At 42.4% G+C, this 18,143-nt stretch overlaps 1 protein-coding gene across 1 annotated transcript in view; it reads left to right on the top strand.

Annotated features, from left to right (window-relative positions):
• Positions 1–16,612: 16,612 nt before the first annotated feature.
• LOC308129099 (receptor-type tyrosine-protein phosphatase gamma-like) overlaps positions 16,613–18,143 on the top strand; it is a gene marked incomplete at its 5' end in the record, with an annotated part of 494,500 nt that continues 492,969 nt past the window's right edge. Inside the window, one exon of the mRNA XM_080494877.1 lies at positions 16,613–16,694. Coding sequence (XP_080351003.1) covers positions 16,613–16,694 — 82 coding nt within the window. The remainder of the gene's footprint in view (positions 16,695–18,143) is intronic.

Genomic DNA, 18,143 nt, shown 5'->3' with positions numbered 1-18,143 from the left:
CGCTGCAGATGTGTTTCCCCTCCTCTCAGCTGCAACCCCACTTCTTCACTCTCGAGCCTATTTTCTGTGTTTTCTGATCTGGTTTAGCTTCCTGAAGCTAACTTCGATCCCTGTGTGGAGAACCGAGTTTTGGACCCGAAACCTTGCCAGAACTTTTCCTCCTCTCTCCTCTTTTCTCTCTCTTTCACTAACCTGACCCAACGTCCGCTCGTGGTATCTAATCTCGGTTAGATACACACACATATAGCCACGTTTAGCATCCAAACCGCTAACTTATGCTGCTAAACCACCTCCACACAATCACTGGAGTTCTAACTGGATGTTCCGACATCCGGCAAGAAGTCCAACTCTGAACCTGACTGGACTACGCCGTCCGTTCGTCACGTGACCTCAGAGAGCGTCTGTGGTCACCTCAGTAACCCGAGGGAAACAGCCGCCATTTTGGTTCATTGTAAACAACACCAGAGCTGCCATCTTGGATGATGACCCAACTCAATCATCTCCTGGTGGACATTTGAAGTCACTACACCCACTCACACTGACCCTCCAAGGTCCGCCACCACCTGGTGGACCCTTGTAGTCATTACATCCCCACTCAGACTCCCAAGACACACACACACGCACACACACACACACACACACACACACACACACACACACACACACACACACACACACACACACACACACACACACACACTCTCTCTCTTTCTTTGTACATAGTGTTTGCTGTTTAATTACATTTGTTACTTGATTGTGTTGGTTTTTGAAAGAATTTCTGAATTATTTATGAATAAATGCATTTTTCTAAATAGATGCCTGTTGGCTGAAATTCAACGATTCCTGGTAATTATTGTGTATTTATTGTTGACAATTCACTGGTTTGTAACAGTCTGTGCTCGAATCTCACACCTTCCTTGTTATTTAAGATTGTTAAATTTACACAGAAATATTAACTAATTTAAATAACCCTTTTTACAAATGAGACAGATTTTTTGGTATTAGCTATGTCCCATCTTTCTGGTGGTGCCCCAATTAAATTACTATTTGATAAATAACCAATTGATTCAAATTAATAATTTTTCACCAAGAAATTATTTTTGATAGTTTATTAACTTAAGTAATTACTCAATTACTCGAGGAGTTGTTAATGACTGAATGACAGTTTACTTCCATTAATAATTTATATTTTTTACAAATTACTTCCAGTGATTTATTACTTACAGTAATCTATTACATATAGTAATTATAACACCAATAACCAACCATAAATCCCAACACATCTGTTGACATTTAATAGCATTTCATTGCATCTGGTGACGTTTGGTAACATTTCATGGTGTTTTGTGTTTTGTTGTGTTGCATGACGCCTCATGGCGTCTGGTGAGGTCTTTTGGCATTTCATGGTAACTTGTGGCATCTGCTGACGTATTGTGGTGTATGGTAAGGTCTGGTGAGGTTTTGTGGCACCTCGAGGCATCTGGTAGTGTCGCATGACATCTGGTCATGTCTCGTGATGTCTCACGACGTTTAGGGATTTTTCGTAGAATCTGGTGATGTCTTGGGACATCTTGTAGCATTTGGTTTCATGACATCTTGTGTCATCTTGTGGCATCTCATGGTGTTTTCTGATGTCTCGTGACATCTTGTGGTGTCTAGATGCATCTCTTGACATCTCGTAGAGTCTTGTGACCTCTTGTGGCAATGTGCGGTGACTGTTGGCATGTTGTGACATCTTGCGGCGTCATGTAACGTCTCATGGAGTCTCACTCAAGTGAGCTGCTGACAGTCTGAAAACTGAACTCTTGTTTCACCATAAAGAAGGAGTGACCTCTCCATCTCCACGTCAGGTAAAAGGTGAAAGAGCTTGAAGTGTCTCAACATTCATGGGAGGCAAGAAAGGTTTGCTGCAGCTCCTTTCTGTCTCTGACATGTTGGAAGCCCTAAAGAGGTTTTCCAGAGTCAACCAGGAGAGATGACTACAGCTGTCTGACAATAGACACAAAACTGTTCTACAGGAGAAACTGTCCCTCACTCTTAAAGCAGGAATGCTTTACTACCTGGCCAACTTGTCGGAAGTAAAAAGAAATGTCAGTAATAGGCAGGTCTGCAAGATTGAATGGAAAACTTTTGAAGGGCTTCAGCGGGCTTCAACACAATGCTGCTTCTCACTGACGGAACGTCTGTAGACACTCTTTCTCTGAGTATCTGTTGAATGTGTATGAGGCAGTAAAGTCCAGATGAATCTGCATTGTTTCCGTCTGCAGTCTTTCAATCAAACGACAGTGTCACAGTCTTTGTGTTGTCTTGATTGGGATCGACTGCTCTCTGATTCATTGTCACAAAGAGTTTCTTCAAACAAGGTGTTGACATTTTGGGGGTTTTGCTTAAGCTCAGTGGTCGTTTGTCTCAAGACTGGTCAGTCGATGGACATCATGAAGAACTTTGCAGAAACCACACACCTTCAATTACAACAAGTCCAGATAAGAACTCACTTACCCTCAAATTTCCAAGGACAGCCTGAATTAGTTTATCGGTCTGCTTGAAGGTTTGCATGAAACTATAAGCAGCATGTTGCTCTGAACAAGACTAGACAAAGAAAATGTTCACCTTGCTGCCAGGCAGGCTTGTTGGCAGTGAAGCTATTGTGTCTCTCTCATCATTTGATTTGGGGGGGGGGGGGGAATGCTGCCATGATCTGTTAATTGTTGTGTTTCATAACTTTGACATCATCCCAGATTCAGCTGAAATGTTAAAACACCACCAAAGGACATGACGCACCAATCAGCCTCAACTTTGTTTCTTGACTTGAGAAAGTGAAGCTGGCATCAGATAGAGGTTAAAGGTTTACCAAATTTATTAGAATTCATCCCAAAGGGCTCATCTGAAAGATCATACCACTCTGATGTGAAGTTTTTGTGTTGCTGGGGGAAAAGTCACCAGAGTCAGATCTTCCTGCGGGGAAGCGACGGTCTGAACAGACCGGCTCACGTCAACTGAGCCCGGCAGACAAAAGAGGAGCAGTGAACAACAGAAACTGAGTTCGTCAATTCTCACCATCCACAACAGATTTTTGTGTACAAAACGAAAGAAACACGAACAGAGAAGTCATATAAATAAGCAAAGTTAGGACAAAAACAGGACAATGTCTGACAAGTAATCTGCTTGTCATGACATATTTGTCTCCGTAGATTAGAGAAAATTAGAGCTAAAGTTAAAATGATGGCTGCAGGAGAAACATCTATTCAAGAAAAAGTGTAAAATCAGAGGCAGAAAGTGATTTAAGTGGAGGTTTTAAACTTGTGGAGGCAGCAGAAGCAGAATCTAGAGTTCGGGGCGACGCCTTTGACAAGCAGCGGGAACTATAACTCATTCCACTGAATGATAAAATGTTGTCACATTTTCTTCAGTCAACTTCTTACCAATTTAGAGTATTCAGAAGAGTTCAAATCCTTGTTTGAATATCAGTTGAAGTCAGAATTGCAGAATCGGCATCTTTCGAGAGTTAAGTTAAAACAATGCAGGCTATGAAGTGTCATGGAGGAATCAGGGTCTTGCTGACTGACTGACTGACTGACTGACTGATTGACTGACTGACTGACTGACTGACTGACTGACTGACTGACTGACTGACTGACTGACTGACTGCTCTGAGGGTAAATCCACCCAATGAAAAAAACGATCTTTTTTCTCTCCAGCTTTCTCCCAAAAAATTCTGTCATATAGCTTTATGCAGGTCGACTGGAGCTTGTAGTCCCTGATTGTAGTGGTTATTGGACGACATCACAGACCGCGGTGGGGGAAGAGGGGGGTGATTACATCATCTTTTTTCCACAGATGATCATCTTTGCTGACTTTGCCATCCACACGTCAGAGGGTTTGATGGCACAAGCCGGGGTTTTAAAATGTCCCCAGTCTGGGACCAGTGTTCCAAAAAACCTGTCTTTGCGCTCCACAAACTCCTCCTCCTAAAACACTGCCTCGTGTGGATGAGAGGCCAAGAACAGCATGTTTAGTTGAACTGGTTTCATGTGCTGGACGGCCCCTGAATCTGTCACCTGGCTTCACTTTCAGCCATGAAGCTCCCAGCAGCCACCTCATCCTCTGATTTAAAACCATCTGCTCATCCGTTGAACATCTTTCTCCATCTTGTTTGTCTTTTCACAATACGCAAAGATTCCAAAAATTATTTTATTCAAGCCAATGCTGAATAAATATGTTTGTTTAAATGGGACATAAATATATGTGCTCACATGGAAAGGATCTTTAGATCAGGAGTTAGTTCTTTGATCCAGACCAAACCTTTCAAAGAGTCCGTCACTTCATTTTGGAGGCTTGTCGTGGTGGGAGTGGGCATGTCTATGTGTCAATCAAGGCTTCCTGAGCTCTGGATTGGCTGCAGAGCTGTGTGATGGCCTGTTGTGGCTTTGCAGATCTGTAATCTGTGGCTGAACATGACCCATGACTGTGTTTTCCTGTTGGCACAGGTCAAAGTCAAACCAAAGAGGGATCTTTGCCACTCTGGAGCCACACCTGGCTCTGCAGCTCATCTGCACTGGCTACCTGAAATACCAGGAAAGTCTATGTACATTTTGTATTTTATGTGATATTCACACTATTTTTCAAAAATGGTCTAATCTCCTGGCTGAAAACATTTAAAACGGCTGCTCGAAACCCATTAAAATAGCCAAAGCTACTCAAAAACCAAACAAAGAAACAAACAAGCTAAACCCCCCCCCCCAAAAAAACAGGAAAAACTGCTGAATGCTTGAGATTTTAAAGTCATAAAAAATAGTCCAGAAATGATCGAAAAACCTCCTGTTCTGGTCATGAACGGTGTTGACCCCTGATCTGGTCCATGAGCCTACTTGCAAACGGGAAGCTGACTTCACTGGCAGTGTTCTTGTTTTAGCATTCATGTCATTTGTATACCATATTCCAGAGTGGCTGAAGCTTTACATGATGACCAGAAGATTATTGTTTCATTAACAGAAACATGAACTTCACAGAGGATCAAGAGAGGGAGGAGTGTTCAGCCTCACTCATCTCACTCTGTTGAAAGACTTCCATATATTTTCAGCGACGATTCGAGATACAACTGCTCTCTAATGAATTTACACTTCAGTTCATGTAGAATATGTTTCATGTTTCTGTTTTGTCTTCCTCTCAGTCATTTTTCATCAAAGATGGAGAACAGTCTGCAGCTCAAGTACAAAAGAGTGAAAATCATTTTAACTTTTAACCACTGACTGGAAACATTTTTCCTGACAACAAGAGACGGCCTGAGGAAAATGTTTCATAGAAATGTTGGTGAAGACGCGCCGGTGCGTCTTTATCCTTCGTTGCCGTTGTTACGTCAGCATTGAGTCATTCCTCATGGTTCTATAAAGTAGAATAAAGTGACACATGATGGCGGAACAGGTGATTGAGCAGCAATCGATCCGTCAATAGAAGCACTGATCAGCCTGGAACAGCCTAATTTAACCCCTGTGAGTCCAGACAGCTGCTTCTCCCAGCACTATGAAGCTGAATGATCTGAATATATAGATAAAGTCTAAAACCTCCACATACAGCAGAACTGAAGCACAATGCTGCACATTTAATCAGTGTGACAACTCTTCTTCTTGATTGTACACAGTGATGACGGAGGTGATGCATTGAGTGCAGCAGATATCAGACTTACTGTGTGAGTGAAGCTCAGGTGAGTACAAAGTGCTCTGAAACTTATTTCACAGAAACGGAAGGTTTATTGTGGCGTTGGCAGAAGGAGAAATGAGGAGATTATCTCAGCAATGCTGCTGAGGTCTGTGGAATATCACAGTCAAGTAAATATCACATCATTTACCACAGTTTTCCTGTGAAAACACACTTTTTAAGGTTTTAAAGATGCTTCCTACATTCTACGTCAAATCTTACATATATAAAAATAAACCTTTCATAGTTATAGAACAAGATAAGATAATGTGATATATGTTAATTTATGTTAACTATTTACTCCCTGTTTTTTGCTTCTATGCATGGCTTGAGGCCACATGTGTCAAACTCAAGGACCGCGAGGGCTTAAAGGTCTGATTGTCTTAAAATAAATATCACATCCGTCCCAATAGAAGCGCAGCCTTGGGGTGCGTCTATTGGGAACATGTGAGCGCAGGTTCCAACATTCTATAGAATATGTAATTACATGTGCCTTTGTTGACACGGAAGTAGTTCTGCACTTGTGCATATCCAGATTAAGATGTTCCCCACGCCGACCCGTGTTCCAAACGACGGCGGACAACGACAACCCTGCGCGAGACACTGCACACGACACGATCCTTCATTAACGTGTGTTTTCCCGATCGAACAATAAATAAATATTATATTACCCATGAAGATTGCAGTGCATAAACATGAATGCAATTTTCAACAAGTAGAATTGAGAAATACAAACGATCCCAAAGTGTCCAGAAAGAGAAAAATGTATGCAGATAAAAGGCCGTTTCATGAACGAGGGGAAGGAGAATACATGTTTGTGCTTCAAGGAGAAAAAAACGGTTATGAGGCGGGTCAGTTGTCAAAGAGACAATATAAGTCCACATTTTGACACCAAGCACAGAGCGAAGTAGTATCTCAAAGTTAGACTTAACAGAACAAACTAACAAATATCTTTTTTTTTTCTATCTATGCAAATGCCTATGTGATATTTGTAATAAGAATAAATAATAAAGTCAGAGTTATTTAAAATTGAGGAGTTGTTACATTTATTTTACATTATATTTAGTTGCATTTATACTGTCTTACTTTTGGCCCTTTGGCCCTTTGAGGGCAACCATACTGCTGATGTGGCCCTCGGTGGAAATGAGTTTGACACTCCTGCTTTAGGCAGGCCGGGCCATTCAGGCGTCATAACCTTTAGAATATGTGTCTAATGGCCATCACAATTTGTCACCATATAATTTTGCTTAAATTCATCTTTATTTGCCAAAATATAGCAAATTATTGGCTGGAGTAAACAACTGCCAACTGACTTCAGGTTTGTATTAAACCCAGTAATGAGCATTGGACACTTAATACCACGTGGTATATTTTGAAAGGCAGCTTCTGATTGGTTCTGACTCATCCGGATGCGTTCAAATGCTGATGCAGAGAGGAGGATTTTGCATGAATTTTCTTTTCAAGATGTTGAGGAATTCTATCGGCAGAATCCACACAGGTGGGACTAAATCTCAAGACCTATGATTGATCTAATCCTGCATTTCCAAAAAGGTTGACACGTTTGGATAACTGCACATCATTCATGCAGATAGAAGCAATGTGAGAAAATGGGGCATAAACAAGGTCCAGGTCCAGGTCCAAGTCCAGGTCCAGGTCCAGGTCCAGGTCCAGGTACAGGTCCAGGTACAGGTACAGGTACAGGTCCAGGTCCAGGTCCAGGTCCAGGTCCAGGTCCAGGTCCAGGTCCAGGTCCAGGTCCAGGTCCAGGTACAGGTCCAGGTACAGGTACAGGTCCAGGTACAGGTACAGGTACAGGTACAGGTCCAGGTCCAGGTCCAGGTACAGGCACAGTGAAAACCATCACCGATGAAAAGAAGCTATTACCTTAAAAGAAAAAGGACGTTTTAACAAAGCAAGAAGAGATATAGCACACATTAGCAAAAATGTCAATATATCTCTTTTTTGTTTTCTTTCATTTCTTTTTTATTTTCTTCTCTTTCTTTTTTCTTTTTCTTCTTTTCTTTTTTTTTTTTTACACCTCAATTTCACACATTTCCATCTCGCCAAATTCTCAGGAAATCAGCATAAGCATCGTTTTAGTTTAGTTTAGTTTAGTTTAGTTTAGTTTAGTTTAGTTTAGTTTAGTTTAGATTAGTTTATAGTGACCATCGCCAGCCCTCCCAGAAGATGAATGTTCACATTTTATTTTTGCTTACTCTGGTCCAGGGAGGGTAATGCCACTTGTGTGTGTGTGTGTGTGTGTGTGTGTGTGTGTGTGTGTGTGTGTGTGTGTGTGTGTGTGTGTGTGTGTGTGTGTGTGTGTGTGTGTGTGTGTGTGTGTGTGTGTGTGTGTGTGTGTACGTACGCATGGGGGGGGGGGGTTAGTAAGTGTTCGGTCTACAATGGCACCAGTGTTCTATATCTCCGCCAAGATGACAGCTATAACTAACCAGTGTTTTCCATCCAAGCCCAATGCGTCCTGGGGGGATTCTGCAACTGTGTGGGTCTTGTCAAGTGGGGCTGATTTTCACCCATGAAGGTAGGGCTACCAACAGAGTCCTGAAGTCTGGACAGGCATGTCAGGGCCTTGCAGACCAACACCACTGGAAGCCACGGGCCACAGGATGCGACGCCCATACACCCAAAGGACCAGAGCCGTCTCCCCCGAGGCCCCCAACGCCCATCCTCATGGATGAGGCCAGGGAACCGCCCCTGGCACCGTGATCCCCCCCAAAAGCAGAGATCCAGAAGGGGCCCACCCCCCTGCAGGACCCCCCACCGGCCAAGCAGCAGCCAACCCCACTGTGAGTTCTATTGCTGTGTCCCAGCCAGGGAGAGGGCTTCTCCCTGTGTTTGGGTTCCTGGATGTGCTTCTGACAGCACGTCCAGCTGTGAGCTGTGGTAAGGACTCTATCATGCCAGATGGGAAAAGATAAGGTTTGTCCTGTACTCCTGACTAGTCTGTTTGTCAAATTAACGACTTTATTTCTGACTCTATAGACAGCCTGCAGATGAGAAAAAAAACTGCATCACACTAAATCACCTTTCAGATCTCAGCTGCTCCTGTTAAATGTGGTAGAAATATATAATTTGACAGAAATGTGGAGAGAATTACGAATGAAATGACATTATAAATGCAGCTTAATCAACTTTTCATAAATGTCAGGATAGTCTGTGTGAAACACAGTTTACGATCATGCAGGATACTGAGTGGCGCAAAACCCAACAGCCGATGAATTAAACAGCAAATTCAAGTAAGCAGTACAGTTTCTATTGAGTTTATTCACACATCAAATTAGGATTAATACACTGCCCACACAGTATGAGCTCTATTATGGCTCGGTGTGAGAACGGTTCTTCTCAAAGAAGCTGTTTCAAGCTTTTTGTAGATCGTCCAATTAAAAATGTTTCATGGACTGTAACTGGCTTGCAGCCCATCATTTGATCACAAAGAAAGTTGAACTTCGAATTGGTTTATAACTTTTACATTTAAATTGGGTTTCAAACATGAAACATGTAAAATTGAACTTTAAACATAATATCTAACATTTAATATATAAAATTGAACTTTGAATATAAAAATATTTTAACATTTAATGTATCAAAACTAACTTTGAACACACGATATTGAAAATCTCACTTTCAATATAGAAAACTGGGCCTTTAATATATAAAATTTAACTTTGAACATATGAAATTGATCTATAAGCATGGAAAATGAAACTTTAAACATAGAAAAATTTACATTTAACATAGAAAATTTTATTTTTTAACACAGACAATGAAACTTTAAACTTACCAAACTGAACTTTAAATGCAGAAAATGTAATATTTAATTTATAAAATTGAATTTTAAACATGTAAAGTAAAACAGCTCTAGGAGACAGGCCTTTAAAAATCTTAAAACAATATTTAACTGAAGAAGTTTGGTGAGCAGCAGATATAGATGACCTACTTTGTGTCCTGCCTGGATCCAGACGGTTGATTATTGAGGCTGATTTAATTGGAGCCTCCTGTTTTCCGATTGTCGAGGGGTTTTCTTGTTAATCCGTAACGACCTCTGATGTTCGCTTGTGCCTGCTGGAGGAGTTCAAGCTGCAGCCTGATGAATGTGCTCACAACCCAGCTGTATATGTACAGTAAGCTTTATTCCTGTGCTCGCTGGAAAATTACCCATCCGTGTTGACAAGAGCATCCCAGTGGAGGTTGTAGCAATTTATTGTGCCGCTCCCCTCAGGCCGAGACCTCCGCCTCTCCTGCATGTGCAAACAATGTAAAAGAGGGCCGAGTAAACAGCTGCCTGCAGGAATTCCTGCTCCGAGCCGACAGGTGGAAGCTGCTCCGCGCACTCCCCGGGCCGAGGGGAACCACGAGGACCCCTCGCTGTGTGAAACTTCACTCACTTTATCATTCTTCTCATCTTGTTGGTTGCTTTCATGCATTTTACGTGAAATTGAACCATGTGAAATCATGAGCTTGTGAAGAACAAGATAGAATCTCACTGCCTTCAGTTTCACCTGAACAATTGCGTTTGAATCGATGGGAATTGTAACTTCACACTCCAATAAAGACTTAAATTGATTTAATTACCACCCATCCTCAAGATCTGTAGCTGATGCTGTGTGAGAGTACTTTGGTTGTCACGACAACAGGAAGTTTGTCATTTTAGGATCGTTAAGTGAATTTGATTGAATAAAGTAGTGCTAAAATATTTGATGCTTTTTTTGTCATTTCGCCCAGGTAAAAACCATTATTTTAGCCTAGTTTTTTGTTTGATATATTTGTAAAGCTGCACTGAATGTCATGTGACTTGGTGTGGCACGGGAGAGAAGGGATCGGGCTGATCAAGCACCAATTTTAAATCCTGTCTCCATTCATTTAGGGACAGAGCACGAAAGGCCTGTGGGCCAGGACCCGATTGTATTTCTAATGTTTCTTATTATTTTTTCTTCGTTTTTTGATACCTGACGCGTCATTGAGCCCAACTTTGACCCACGAGACACGCTCAAATGTTGACAACATTTGGCACACTCATCAAGACTGGTGAAACATTTAAGGGAATGTAAAAGAGTTACAAAATGTGCTCTCAAGCACCACCGAGAAACACTAAAACGGAGCGAACAAATGAATGTTGTGGGGATATCAAACCAAAACTCAATTGTTTGTTGGTTTTTCAAAATAAAAGTCCCCTACGTTTTTCTAGATAAAAGTCCTATTTTGTTAAAACCCTCACAATTGATATTTGATCAAGATTTAAAGCGGCCAGAGTGCGAGGTCCAGATCAACGCTGCTTGCAGCTTGTTCTCTGTCGGTCATCCAGGCAAACATGATCATTATTAACCTCTATATGTTGTAAAAACAAAAAACGTATACTGTGTTAGAGAGAAGGGAAAGACCAAGGTAATTTCTTGTTTTGTTTTTTATGGATCAAATGTGTTATTGTTGTGTTTGTGTTTAGCGTTTTCATGGTGTACCACCAAACAATGCCACTTCTGTGAAGAATAAACCATGTGGACATCAGTATGAACTGTGGTCCCTCAGGGACCGACAGTTACAAGATCCATCAAGGCCTGAGGAGATGCCTGACAACTCACATTTGGAATGGCGATTGACTTGAAAATTGCTCCTCGGAATTAATCGCGGATTGATTTTCGAAGTGATGCAGTGAAACGCTTCCTCCACTCATGTTGAAATGAGCGAGAGAGAGCGAGTAGAGCGAGTCTGTTCTTTGCAAAGATACCTGGAACGGCATGACAAGTGGGATTCTTCGACGAGAGGACATTGTGTGTGGGGGATTTGGGTGAACAAATACCAAAAGCACAAAGTAAAGTTGACCCAATTGGGAGGATGAGTGTTTGAGAGGTTTCAAAGTATTTCATACTTCTTAATTGCTTGCTTAAAGTGTTTCTTTTATTTCTCTGGAAAGCACTGAATTGTCTTGTGTTTGAATGGTTCTCTATCAAATAAATTTGCCTTGCCTTGCGTGGATAGCTGCAGAAAAGAAGACAGGTGCACAGAAAGGACTTCTGATAAGACGTTGGCTCAACCTGGCCCAATGGCGGCCCACATTGCCCAGAGCCTCCTGCCAGCAGCTCACTTGCCACCCTGAGCCCCTCCCAGCACCTCTCAATAATCGACAGAGAAGCCAAAGCCAACAAACTACCACCAAAAGATGAGATTGTGACCTGTTGTCCAAACCAAAGATCCAGCAGCAACATTCCAACAAGAGAGCCGGGTGATTGAAGTTTCAAAGACAATGTAGACCAGCTGTCGTGTCCGGCAGCCATGACAGTTTCTAATAAAGGCAGCAACAGGAGGAGACTCCCAATCTCTTCCTGTGGCAAGAGAGAAAACCAGGAGTCTGGGACACCACACCGATGCTGTGCACTGGGCGGTGTTTCTGGAATCTCATCACAAATTGAGGTTAAGATGATGAGAAATATGTTCATTTATATGGCAGATTTTCTATTGCTTAATATCAATCAAAAAAAGAAAATTCTGTGATAAAATAATACATTGGAACCAATTAAATTCTCTAAATGAAGGTGAAGCTGAGACATATGAGAAGTATCGATATACGTGTGTTTTGATGTAATTGTATACTTGCAATATAACTTGTGTTTTAGGTATTTCTAATGGAATTTAAAAAATGACGCAGATAAGGACACACTAGCCTTGTTAGCGGCACAGGAAACATCTGCCTGGGGATCACGCTCTATTGACTCACCGCTACGGAGTGTTGATACACCAGCACGTGACTGTATGGCGAGTTCAGCTAGCAGCTAGCCTACAGAGTGAAAGTGAATACGTAAAGCGCTTTTGGGCTACTTGCACAATCTATCAATTACGTTCTGCAAATAACAGATCCATTATTAACCCTAACCCTGAGCACTGCATATGGACTGGACAATTTGTGTGGTAATTAAGGATCTACTATTTGCACAGGGCAATCACCTCTGTCACTCAGCGCCGATCACCTGAACAACTATGCTCTTAACATATACCATTTAAACACTACTTTTCTTTCTTTTCTTTTTTTTTTTTTTAGAATAGAATACAATAGAATAGAAGTACTTTATTTATTCCCGGAGGGAATTTAGTAAAAGCAAGTTTTTTCCTTTTTCCTTATTGATTTTCTTTATTATTTTCAAGTAGTTTAGTAATATATACTTTATAAAATTTCAGTTTCTGGCATTCTTTATTGTTGGTTTCAGAAATGTTCAACACTTTTCAGAGGAGTATGTGCGTGAATGAGCGATCTGTTTGCTTTTGTGCCTCTATTTTTATAATGTGAACAGTTTTTATTTGTACATATTTATGAATGCATTTTAGTTTCACAACTTTTAATTGTGTTTTTAATGATTGATTTTATGATGCAAAAATGGTTTGGCACTTTAAATCTCGTGGGACTTGTTACAATGACATTTAAGATTCTATTCTATTCTATTCTATTCTATTCCATTCTATCTCCATTGTAGGTGTTCTCAGGTGATTCCCAGGCAACTCAATTCATTCATGGACTAAAATGGATTTCCTTTGCTCCTTGGACAACTTCTACTGCCCTTGCTCGGCTGTCGGTGGTGACCAGGAGCAGCAGGAGCAACCTGACTCCTTTGCAGCCATGAAACCTTTGGACTCAACAAACTGTGACGTAGCTTTCTTCAATCAATTTGTTCCACCATGTGGAGCAGTTCGAGCCTAACTGCTGTTCCCTCATCAAATCATCTTAAATGGATTCTGCGTTTTGGGGATTAAACCATCAGAATATACTTTTTGCATCATGCTGTAATCCGGCATAACATAGCATTGCATAGTCATTCCTATTTTAGTTACATTTACATTTAGTTACATAGACGTTTACTGGTATCTGAGTTGTTATTCTCAAGAATGTTTGTGTTTATCCTCTTTATTGAAAACAGATGTGCTTTCACATGTAGAGACATATTTATTGTTGTGCTATTAATAATTACGTAATGCTGCATATCAGGAGAGAAGTCTAGAAATATTAAGATATTCTTTAAAGTGAAGTAGGATCTACATGTTGGCGAATGATGTGATAACTGGGCGAGGATGGTCCAACATCCAACCAAAGCCTGAAGGAATGACCAGAGAGAGGTCAAAGTTCATGCAGCATGTTTCCAGAACAGAAACATCACCAAGAACTTCACAGAAACCACAAAATGTGACGCAAAATGACAAAACGATTGATGCACGACAACAACCGCTTGAAAAAAAAGGTAAGTCGTATAAAACATTTTTAGAAAAGGCTGAAATGACCAAATTGGAAGTAATTTGTAAAAATCACCAGAAATGAGGTTAAACAGGTGAAACAGCTCAGATGGTGATAATAGATAAAACCAACACAAAGCTGAGAAATAAAAATCTGCTTATAAAAGGATATCTATGGATTCGAACTATTCTGGTTTGAATATAGTTTTTGTAGTAATTACGGAACAACCCAAATGTCTTCAACCTAAAGAGTGGGAACCATGAGAAAAAGCTCCTAGAGTTCCAAGGAGTCCTCCACTGTGATTGACCTGGAGAGGACCGGAAGTGGGTCGCAGGAAGTATCTGTATGGAGTACCAACTTTAGGACGTTTTGTCAACATTGAATCATTGTCTTTCATTCACCATACATGTTGGAAGAGCACCAGCCGGAGCCATTTATGCCTAACTGCCTGGTTAGAATGTTAATAAATACTTGCGTAAACAATAACTATGTCAGGTCTGTAGTCCTTCGTCCACCACAGCTCTGGAACATGCAGGATACCTAGAAAATATTTAACAGTAGGAAGGGTATCAGGGTATGACGGCTATTAGGGTATCAGTATATCAGGGTTTAAAGGATATGAAGGTTATATCAAGTACCGGATATCAAAGGTTTCATGGTATCAGGATATGAAGGCTATAAAGGGTATTGATATAAATGGTATTGCAATATAAATGGCAGCAGCAATAAAATGTATAAAGAATATCTGACTATCAGTGTGTGAAGGCTATACAAGGTATAAAGGGTATTATGGCATCAGGAGATTAAAGGTATCTGGGTATAAAGGTATAAAGTGTATGACGGTATCAGGGAATAAGGAGTATTGGGGTATGAAAGGTATTTTGGTATCAGGGTATCAGGGTATGGAGGATACCAGGGTATGGAGGGTATCAGGGTATACGGGGCGTAGACAGAGTATCGGGCTATGAAGGGAATCACGATATGAAGGGTATTACGGCACAAAGGGTATTAGGGCACAAAGGGTATTAGGGTATAAAGGGTGTCAGGGTATGAAGGCTATAAAAGGCATAAAGGGTTTGAGGTTAATCATGTTTTTCAGCTCCAGACGATTTTGCACATGTGATGATGGCAGAAACATAAAACCACAGCTGGGTTCACTGTTGTGACAGAAGGGACACAGTATCATTTTCAGGGGCCCCCATGTGGCCCAACATGTGGCCCCCACATGTGACCTCTACACATGACATATGACCCCTAGAAGTGGCCCCAAACGTGGCGCCTACACCTGGCCCCTGTCTCAATGCTGTATAGAAATGCTTGTTTTGACACTTATCAGCAGGTGATGGTTGTCGTGAGCACAGAGACAAGCGTCAATTAAAAACGGATTTAGTGTGAAGGTGAAAACACAGATGAGGAACCTTTACGGAGGAGGAACTGAACACTGCCACTCAAACTTCTGAACTAACAGCTTTATCAAGACATCCAGTGAGAATTTTAGCCAATTTACTATATTAAATATACGTTTGCAAGAATTTTACTTATTACAAATCAATTACTTGTGTTTTACTATGTATTCTGAAAATATGTAAAAAGAAGGTGTTAAGTATTCAACAATTGTTGAAATCCCACCCAAAGATGGAAAACAGATTATTTTTAAATGTTTTTTTTTAATATATGAGATTAAATTGATTTAGATGCCATAATCTCTCTAAGTCGTAGTTTGATGCGCTCTTCGGAATGTCAATTCATGTTTTTTTCAGCTCTGACAACGATGGTAAATGAAGAGTAAATTATAAGTAAAGGGAAGAAGAACAAAGCCGGAGACGCATTGTTGAATGTGAATGCGTTTTAATGGCATTAACGTGAACAAAGAGGCTGCAGTAAAGCGCAGATCGACGGTGAAGAGCGCGCAATGACTCGTCCACCACTGACGCGTCCCGCACCGGCGCTAGGATCCGGAGGAGGGGAGGACCACTCTCTCGCTCTCTCTCTCTCTCTCTCTCTCTCTCTCTCTCTCGCTCTCTCTCTCTCTCTCTCTCTAGCTTGCTCTCTCTCTCGCTTGCTCTCTCTCTCTCTCTCCCCCCTCTCTCTCTCCCCCCCCTCTCTCTCTCTCTAGCTTGCTCTCTCTCGCTTGCTCTCTCTCTCTCACTCACCCCCCCCCCCTCTCTCTCTCTCTCGCTCTCTCTCTTAAAGTCTCTGCCAGACTTGAGCTCCACGCGTTACTTCCTGGATGGATGTAGGAATGGGACGCATCCATCAGCAGCAGCAGCAGCAGCATCAGCAGCATCAGCAGCAGTAGCAGTGAGAAGACCGACCCGTCCGTGTCCGTGCGCCCGGGCTGCGCTGCCTCGTCCTCCGCTGCTGCCGCCGCCTGCAGCCGCCGGAGCGCCGCTGCTCCTCCAGCATCCACCGGGACCAGCGGGAATATCTGATGGTGTGCGCTCGTTAAAAGCAGGAGACGCAGAGAGAGAGACAGTGTTACTTGGACCTCTCACTCCATCTCTCCGCCCTCCTCTTTCTTCACCTCCTCCACCTCCTCCTCCATCTCTCCCTGCGCTGCGTCTCCGGCTGGTTTTTACGCAGCGCAACGCGCCGCTCGTGTGACAGCAAGCAGAAGAAGAAAAAAAAAAGGGGTGCAGAAACTCAACAGTTGCTTGTTGTTTGCATGTCGACGTGCATTTTACTACCATGTGGAGGCTACTGCAATCGTGCTGTCGCTGCTGGTGGATTTTCTCTCTGCTGTTTCCAGCCTGGGCCGAATGTCATCCTGGTAAGTTTCATCCCCCCTGCAGGTCCGTGGAGGGGGGCTTTTCTTCCCGGTGTTACCCCTGTCTGCTCTGACGGAATGTGGCAGGTGATTGTGTCTCGTTCTCCTCGCTTCGGGGAGGACGCGCGGCTCCGGCTCCGGCTCCGTCGCGTCGGGAAACTATCAGCGGGTGTAAGAAGCTGGCCAGTGGGCAGCTGAGTGACCTTTTTGTACCCCCTCATACCCATTCAGAGCACAACTTTAGCCCCTCTACCACCGCCGTGCAACTCTCTGCTTAAAGCTCTCCATTGGCACGCGTCTCTCTCTCTTTTGCGTCTTTTTACCCGTTAAAATGTAAAGTGGGCGCCTTTGAATTGTGAAAAAGGGAATCCGGTGGCTGCGGGAGCAGCAGACAGGATTATTTTGCTGGTTGGTGGATGAAGGTTTTATCGTTATTATTTTTATTTATTTATTTCGGGGAAGCTGTGATGCCTTGTCAGCCGCCGGCGCGTAAACCGGAGCCGTTATCTCAAAGCCCGGAGCAGGAGAGCAGATACATGCACGCACACGCACACACCTAAACGCCTCAGATCTCATGTACCTGTTTACATTCACTTTGCATGTGAATGCTGCACACTGGCTCCTCTAATTGGGCTAATCTTCCTATTATGTAACACCACTGCACAATTTCCCACATTCATTTTGCCTTTGCTCTGATTATTGCCAATTTTGTTTTTAAAAATAGACCCCCCCCTGGGCCCTGTATCCTGGGATGTGTTGCATTCAAAGTCTGCTGGAATTAACTCTTGCAGATCATTTTGTGTATTTCTACCGCATACAACTGTGAGAGCACACCAACACAAGAATCCCACAAATCTAATGTGACCTTGAACCAAAAAGTGCTTCATTTTCCTTCACATTTCCTCTTTTTCTGGGGCCCTCCGATCATCGCCACCTCACTGCAATCTAGAAGTTGCTCCCACACTGAACGGTTTCCCACCGATTTACAGCTGAAACCAGCAGGAAGAATCAGACGCAAGAGTAATAGTTTCAAGAATTTTTCAGCTTTCAGCTAAAAAAACTGATGGTGTGGAACATTAGAGAGGCATTGGCTGTTTGACAGCTTGTAAAGCTCCTGAAACCACAACATGACACATTTCTCATGGAAGCTTTTATATTTCACTGTTGAGACTTAATCAGAATTCATCCTGATTGTAACTTCGGTGTCGGTTGAGGCAGTGCAGGTTGCTGCTTCTCTGACGATCCAAAACTCCGCACTCAAAACCCCGTCCCGCAGTCGTCTGAAGACATGACACATTTTCAGACGGTATTAGCCTAGTTCTCATCTTCCCGCTCCTCAGACGTGCCGTTGGAAGCGTCACAGTCGCGGCAGAGTCCAACACGCAGCGATAAACACAGCCGCCGCTCCAACAACGCCAACAGACAGACCTTCAGCCTTCCCCTCCTTCCCTC

This window comes from Blennius ocellaris (assembly GCF_963422515.1).
Source record: "Blennius ocellaris genome assembly, chromosome: 4".
NCBI lineage: Eukaryota > Metazoa > Chordata > Actinopteri > Blenniiformes > Blenniidae > Blennius > Blennius ocellaris.
Note: the sequence above shows the minus strand (reverse complement) of the source record. Positions and strands in the feature narration are given on the sequence as shown.